At 44.1% G+C, this 7,982-nt stretch overlaps 1 protein-coding gene across 1 annotated transcript in view; it reads right to left on the bottom strand.

Annotated features, from left to right (window-relative positions):
* The window catches only part of LOC107709582 (poly(rC)-binding protein 3-like), a 21,782-nt gene that overhangs the window by 6,346 nt on the left and 7,454 nt on the right, over positions 1-7,982 (bottom strand). Inside the window, exons 2-8 of the mRNA XM_016514091.1 lie at positions 5,372-5,532; positions 5,053-5,076; positions 4,851-4,883; positions 4,653-4,769; positions 4,424-4,555; positions 4,006-4,134; positions 3,468-3,614 (exon numbers count right to left, since the gene is read on the bottom strand). Of these exons, the coding sequence (XP_016369577.1) occupies positions 3,468-3,614; positions 4,006-4,134; positions 4,424-4,555; positions 4,653-4,769; positions 4,851-4,883; positions 5,053-5,076; positions 5,372-5,446 (657 nt within the window). The 5' untranslated portion in view covers positions 5,447-5,532. The remainder of the gene's footprint in view (positions 1-3,467; positions 3,615-4,005; positions 4,135-4,423; positions 4,556-4,652; positions 4,770-4,850; positions 4,884-5,052; positions 5,077-5,371; positions 5,533-7,982) is intronic.

Genomic DNA, 7,982 nt, shown 5'->3' on the forward strand with positions numbered 1-7,982 from the left:
TTCAGGGCCCTCAGCACAGTGGGCAGATCCCATGAAGGGACAGTTAGGGGGTGAGGTGGATTCAGCCTCCTGGCGCCCCTCAAGAAGCGGACAACCGCGCTGTTTCTGCCCACCGATTGGCCCGCATTGGCAATAGGGGCATGAGAGGCTGCTATAGCCACTACATAAACTTTGAGAGTGGATGGGGAGCGTCCCTTATCCAGCAGCTCTTGCAGAAAGGACAACACCTTTGATAGATCGGAAGTAGGAGGGCTTTTGCCGTTTAGACACCAAGCGGAGAAAATAGACCACTTAAGGGCGTAGAGGCGTCTCGTAGACGGGGCTCTAGCCTCCGAAATTGTGTTTAAAACTCACTCTGGGAGGCTTGAAGGCTCCCGTCGAGCGGCCAGAGGTGTAGGGCCCACAGATTGGGCCGAGGGTGCCATAGTCCCGTTTGCTTGAGAGAGGAGATCTCGTCTCAACGGAATGGGCCAAGGGGCCGCTACCAACAGCTGAGTCAGCTCTGATAGCCACAGCTGGTTCTTCCAGAGAGGGGCCACCAGGAGAACCTTGTGTTTCTGTTCCCTGATTCGCCTGATTACCTGTGGGATCAGGGCGATCGGGGGAAATGCATAAAGAAGGAGGTTGGGTCAATCATGGGCAAACTCGTCCCTGGTCTTTGAATAATAAATTGGGCAATGAGAGTTGTCTCCTGAGGCAAAGAGGTCTACCTCGGCCTCGCTGAAGATCTCCCAGATTCTCTGAACCGTTTGCGGATGGAGCGTCCACTCCTCTGAGAGGACATTTCTCCTTGATAACATGTCCGCTCCTTGATTCAATTTGCCTGGTATATGCGCCGCTCTCAGCGAGCGCAGGCTGAGTTGAGCCCATTCCAGGAGGCGCTCTACCAAAATTAAGAGGCGCTTCGAGGAGAGGCTTCCTTGACGATTTATGTAGGACACCACCGACATGATGTCCGATCGGATTAGCACATGGTGCCCCTTTAGGACTGGCAGGAAGAACTGACAGGCTCGACACACTGCTAGCATCTCCAGGCAATTGATGTGGAAGCCTTTCTCCGCCTTTGACCAGTGGCTGAAGGTCGGTATGCCCTCGCACAGCGCCCCCCAACCTGTGTTGGAGGCATCTGTCGTGACAACTGTTCTCCTGCAAACCATTCCCATGGCCACGCCCTGTTCCATCCAGCGAGAGTTCGTCCAGGGGGCCAGGGCTGTTATACAGACCTGATTCACCCTGAAATGCAGGCATCCGTGACGCCACACATGGAATGGAACCCTCGGTGGCCATGAGGCCCAGCTTCCTCTGAAACATTTTGAGAGGGTGAGTGGTACTGATCTCGAAGGAGGCCGCCAGTCTCCGTATGGCCAGAGCCCGTTCCGGCGTGACTATAGCTCTCATTTGAGCTGAGTCGAAAACTGTTCTCAGAAACGATATTTGCTGGCTGGGGAACAACGTGCTCTTGGTGAAATTGACCCTGAGTCCCAGGTGCTCTAGGTGGCTGAGGAGGAGGGTCCTGTGTGATACTAATTCTGCCTCCGACTGGGCCAGAATGAGCCAGTCGTCGAGGTAGTTGAGAATGCGGATTCCCATCTGTCTCAAAGGGGAGAGAGCCGCGTCCATGCACTTCGTAAAAGTGCGGGGGGCCATAGACAGCCCGAAGGGAAGGACCGTGTATTGATAAGCCACTCCCTCGAAAGCGAATCTCAAGAATCGCCTGTGACGGGGGGCTATCTGGATGTGAAAGTACGCATCCTTCAGGTCCAGAGAACAAGAACCAGTCCCCTGAGCGAATTTGCGCAAGGATCTGTTTCAGCGTAGTCATCCTGAATGACCTTTTCATGAGGGCGTGATTCAGGTGCCTGAGATCGAGGATGGGCCGGAGGCCACCATCCTTTTTGGGGACGAGGAAGTAACGGCTGTAGAAGCCCGACTCGCTCTGAGCTGGAGGAACCGTTTCTACAGCTCCTTTTGCCAGCAGATTCATCACCTCTGAGCGCAGGACGTGAGCGTCCTTGCTTTGCACTAAGGTGGGGACCACGCCGCTGAAGTGCGGGGGTCTTCGAGCGAACTGGAGTGAATATCCTCGTTGGTTGGGGGTGGGGTCGGTCACCGAGCCCAACAGCTCCTCTGCATCCGAGGCTGTCAATGACATGCTGTCATCAGGCAGCTCATCCTCACTTCCCCCAAATGAGACCAGATCGCTCGTGCAGGCAGAGGGACGCTGGTCAGACTGGGAGAAGAGGACGGGAGAACTCTCTCTCTGGGGCGAGGGTGAGGCACGCGGGATCTGGGCCGACATGAGCTCGCTCACAGCCGGACGCTCGAGTCCTCTGCCCCACTGTTTTTTCCTCACAGGTCCCTGGGAGGAAGAAAACGGGAGGGCGCGAGGGGCGGACAATCAGTTCTCGTGAGCACAGCTTCCGCGTGGGATTTCCCCAAGCAGGAAACGCACTCCGAGTGGCTGTCATCGGCATATCGGCATGCAGGGGAGACCCGCGCGAACTGCTGTAACGGCGCGGCATTTGCAACAATGCCAAGCTCTTTTAGTAGCTCTTTTAGAATTGCCGGATGGCGGCAGGGGAAATGAACCGGAACTGCTCCGCTGCCGACCCATTGGTTCGTTTTTTATACATTGCACGAACCAATGGCCGTGCAGTTTCACTGCATGATTGAAAAAAGGCTTCAGTTCAGGAGAAAAAAGGCTTTTTCCCATAGCGTCTTAGTAGACGCAGTACGAGTGTAGTATCAACAGGGATCTATGTTTCTTCTTAGTTTTTTCTTATCAGTTTTGTACATTAGGGTTTTATGTTACATCTAATGTTGTTAAATGAATGTTTATTGCATTATTTCAGTTTCATGTGTATTACCATGATGGTGTTTAGTGTTTGTGGGAATGACACTGTGCACCTTCTATATATGTTATTATTTAAAAGCTGCTTGTGACGGGCTTTGGTTCATCATGTGACTTTCTCATCACCACCTGCTTTTGGTGGTCATCAGTGTATTACAAAGGTACAAACAGATTTCAGTACTTCAATAGGTTGGTAAATTAACATTATATCAGTTAATAATGAAATTACAGTATTTAAATGTAAATTTAAGTTAAAACCATAAAACCTAAAATGTTGCTACCGTATTTTTTTCAGTAAAAATTCTGTAAAAACTTTATTAAAATATAACTGCATTTTGTCTGCATTTTTTGAATTTCTTCAAGTAATTTATTTATCCAAAAAGACTATAATTACATTTTACATGTATCACCTCAAGACGAATATGTAGAGTTGTTTGCAACTTAGAATTACATATCATAAGACTTGATGTTTTTTTTCTAAGCAAAAAGATAAAAATATATGTAAGCAAATGGCTCACGTCCCACTAGTTTATTTTTATATACTAGTACAACTGTATGTTTGTATGTACTGTACTGTATGTCTGTAGATGTAATAGTGTATTTTGACCATACTTACAGGCAGAGGCTGATGCTGCAGTAACAGACTGAGGTTGGCTGTGGCTAGTGCTGTCAGAGTGTCTGCCCTTACATGGCCCGCAGAGAAGATGACTGGTGCAGTGGCAGGCTTCGGCCTGTATGGAATTGTGGCACCTTTGGGTGGGGACTGGCAAAGGTCAGTGGAGGTCAAATAAAGATAGAAAAGACGGAAATTAGGAAAAATAAAAGTGAGGACAAACTATAGTACGTAGTAGAAGCAGTAGATGCTTATATGGTTACCAAAATGAGGTAAAAAGTCAATGAGGTTGACATTAATTGATATTTGAGGTTTATGTCACAATATTTGATATATACAGCATGTGTATGCATGTGCTGATCAATGTTTGGATTTGATCTGAAAGTGGATAGTGTTAGATTTCTATCTGTTCATTACTTTAGCTTTTTGCAGCTTGAGAATTGTCCCCAGAAGACAGAAAACCATTCAAGTTTGGAATAACATGAGATTGAGAGTTGGGTGCACTATACCTCAAAACATCTGGCTTTTTTCTATTCCTTACCTCCAGCATGACCACACAGATCTGCTTCACACACTGGATAATGGCCTCTGGAGCACCTGAGATAGTGACTGCCCGCTCAGTAGAATTGGGCAACATGTCTCCAGCCACTTGCACTTGAGCCCCTGTAGACTGGAGAAAAAGCACAGCACATTCAGCCAGGATAGAAACCCTTGGAACAAAGCACTATCTGTTTAATCCCAGTAAAAATGTATAGTTTTGCTGTTGTCTCGGGGTAGCAATGGCATTCCAAGGGTTTACAGGATAAAACTCCTTGGAACAAAGCACTACTTCTTGTTTAATCAAAGTAAAAATGTATAATTTTGCTGTTGTCTTGGAGTAGCATTGGCATTCAAAGGGTTTCCAGGATAACACTTTATGAAATATGTGGATCATAAAGAAATGATAAGATTGAACATACCTCCCTCATCTCCTTGATCTTGGAGCCTCCTTTCCCAATTAGAGAGCCACACTGACTGGCCGGCACCACCAAACGCAAAGTCACTGGAGGCTTACTAGTAGCCTGGCTATTGCTCATAGAGTTAATGATATCCTATGTAGAATCAAAACATCTATTACTATTACGTTACAGTTTTAATTGATTTCTTTTGGGGTTTTACTAAAATTTTTATTAGAAAAAGTTCTCATACTTCCTCAAACTTGTATGCGATCATAGCAAAGGCCTTGAATATGGCATCTGTGGGTCCTGTGATGGTAACTATTCTCTCTGGGCAATTCCCCTCTGAAATATTTATGCGTGCATTACTCTGTAGAAACAGTTTGCGTTGTTTGTTAATAACCATGTTACACTTATCACAGCAACTAACATTATTTGTAACGTTACTTACATCCTCACGCATCTTCTTCACAGTTTCCCCTTTCTGTATAGAATAATTACATTTTTGATAAAATGCAGATGTTAATGATTGTAAAAAATTACATTTCTACTAAATACATCTTAAAATTCATATAGTTCATTCAGAAAAAAGAGACTTTTACAAACTCAAGTATTTGTAAGCATTGTCTTGGTGGCTGAATGTATCTTTTTACCTTGCCTATAATGCTGCCAACCTCCTGCAAGATAAAAAAAAGATAATGTGTTTATTGTAGTAACAAACTTACAATCGATTTATTGCGCAATCTATCTAACACATGGGTGCATAACACAAATAAATATGTGAAACCAAGTACCATTAAAACATTTTCTGTGATTGGAAAGATCCTATGAGATTAGGAGAGACAATTTTGTCCTCTTACAAAATATAGTACTATGTCCACAATCTGTTCTTTATGACTGGTAGAATGATTACCATGGTGCAGTAAATTGTGTATGTGGAAGTTTTAGATTAGAGGCATGTTGTTCTTTTACCTTGCTGTGCATGAGGAGTCTGATAGTCAGAGTGACATTGAGCCCTCCTTCAGACTGAACTGTGTTGGGCTCCATGGTGTGGATTTAGGACTGGTTGAATTAGTTAGGAACTCACAGGAGCAGTTAAGGAATGCAGGGGCCGGTGGTCACCACACAGTCACCTTCAAATTTGAAAGAAGCAAACAAAACAACCTTACATATTCATATTTTAATTTTGAAACAAAAGCAAATTAAAACCCATAAAGTTGGGATAACTCATTTCATTTTCAAGAAATTGGTTACCTCAATCCATTTAAGGTTTAAAAACCAATAGTAATGTGTAGTGTGGACTTACTTCATTTGAAAGAATACTTCGTAAAGGGGACATCGGATGCAAAATTCACTTTTACATGGTGTTTGCATATAAATGTGTCTTAGCAGTGTGTGAAAAAAATCACCCTACAATGATAAAAAATCCATTCACTCCATTTTTTTATCCATAAAAAACCTAAACAGTCCCAATTACGAAACGGTTTTGATTTTAGGCCCCACCCATGACCACTGAGCATATTTCCACCCTCAGCCAGTTGTACGCTGTCCGGTGTTCAGACGATTTGTGCTACCCGCTCAGAAATCGATAGCGAAAAATGCTACCTATCAGATTGTGCTACCAGCATTTTATTAATGTGGTTTGAGGCTTTTTTTAAAAGTCCATACCTACCCCTACCCTAAACTTACCCTTAAATCAATGCAAATACACTGTATTTTTGGTAGCACAATCTGATAGGTAGCATGTTTCGTCGGTACACCGGCATTTTCTCCACACTCGAGCAGCTGTAGTGACAACAATGTCTCATAAACAATGCAGGTGTTTTGTATTTGGATGTAAAAGTGAACATAAGAGTCTTCATTTTGTCCCGACATGAGAGCCACTGAGGATGCAGTGAATTAGTTTTGTTTTTGATGGTAATGTGCCACCAAATACACAAAAAACAGGAGAGGTGCAGGGTGAGCAGTATTCATTGTCATTTAAAGAGATGGCTAGCTGTGAATAGAGCTGTTTTTGACAAGGTAAAAATTTTGTTTTTTTACATGACCAGCATTGAGGAATTTTAACCAAAGTATTTTGCATACTTTGCAAATTATATGCAATATAATTTCATTAAGACCCTAAAGAATCACACCGACTTGTGGAAAATGGGCAACTAATGGGCAATTAAAAACTAAACACATAATTCAAATAGGCTACTTAGTTTATCTGAGACTTCACTGTAGCGAGGCAAACCATTAAAATTAAAAAATATTAAATGAACTAGCAATAGCGCATATTCATGTGATAACATAACTAACCAAGAGACTGCATTATGAGCAAGCGTAGTTACTGGTCTTTAAATAAATGAGCATAAATATGAGCATATTCATTGGCCCATTATCAACCTAACAAAAGGCTCTACTCTTCAGCACAATGGTAACCCCCAAAACTCAGACGCAACAGAAACCCATTTAAGTCCCAAAATAACAGAACATTAAACAAATATCCCCTCTAATATTTTGCAAATACACATCATTTTAACATTTACTATTCTTACTGAGTCTAAAGCAAAGATAGGAACTAGAAATCTACTGTAACTTATTCGGTTTAAATTCCTCTTGATATAATCAGTTACTAAGTTCACATAACCTTTTCTGTTCAGTGAATTTTCAGTAATATTTGAGTAAAATGCTCTTGTTCTATTTAGTAAATGTGATATTAGATTTCACAGTGTCAAAATCAGAGAAACAAAGGTTGCAAAGGTCAAGATTTGGTTGTTTAGCGTCAGAGATTATAATACCTTGAAAAATCGAAATAGCTATTTACAAATGTCACATGTTTGTCTCTGTTTAGTTCCTGTTTGCTCCTATTTTCAGTTCCTGTTCTCATTTAGTCAATCATTTTGCCTTTTTCAGTTTTGCCTAATCACGTTCCATGTGTTTATATACCCTGTGTTTTCCTCAGTTCCTTTGTCTTGCTTTGAAGTTACGTTGTGGTGTTTTACTCCTATGTTCTTCTGTTTAACTCTTGGTTTGATAATTAAAGACTCACTTCTGGATTACCCTGGCACCGTGTGCTTCATCCCAACCCACATTGTGACTGGAAGCAAGACCATAAAACTGAAAGTAAGCGGCGTCTTTTTCCCCCGTGTTTGTTTACCGCCCTTTTTGAATAGTTTTTGTTTTCCCGTTTTTTCCCCCCAGCATGGAAACCGCCGTACGTTTCGTCGCTCCGAAGACGAGCCCGCCGGCCGCGACTCACTCAAGCCCGCCGGCCGCTCCGAAGATAGGCCTGCCAGCCGCGCCGTTGTCAAGCCCGCCGGCCGCCATTGACCCAAGCCCGCCGGTCACCGCAACGACAAGTCCACCAGCAACCCAGTTCACCCATAATCAGAAGAGGAGAAGGAGGAGAAATGACTGGCTCAGGGCCCTCTTCTTCGCCCGAGAGCGCGCCCGAGTGCTCGCTCCAGTGTCAGCTCGAGCCCCAGAGCTCGCTCCAGTGTCGGCTCGAGCCCCAGAGCTCGCTCCAGTGTCGGCTCCAGCCCTAGAGCTCGCTCCAGTCCCAGCTCCTCGAATGCGCTTTGCTGTGCCTGCTCCTCCA

This window comes from Sinocyclocheilus rhinocerous, unplaced genomic scaffold, assembly GCF_001515625.1.
Source record: "Sinocyclocheilus rhinocerous isolate Xijiao unplaced genomic scaffold, SAMN03320098_v1.1 scaffold806, whole genome shotgun sequence".
Classification (NCBI taxonomy): Eukaryota; Metazoa; Chordata; class Actinopteri; order Cypriniformes; family Cyprinidae; genus Sinocyclocheilus; species Sinocyclocheilus rhinocerous.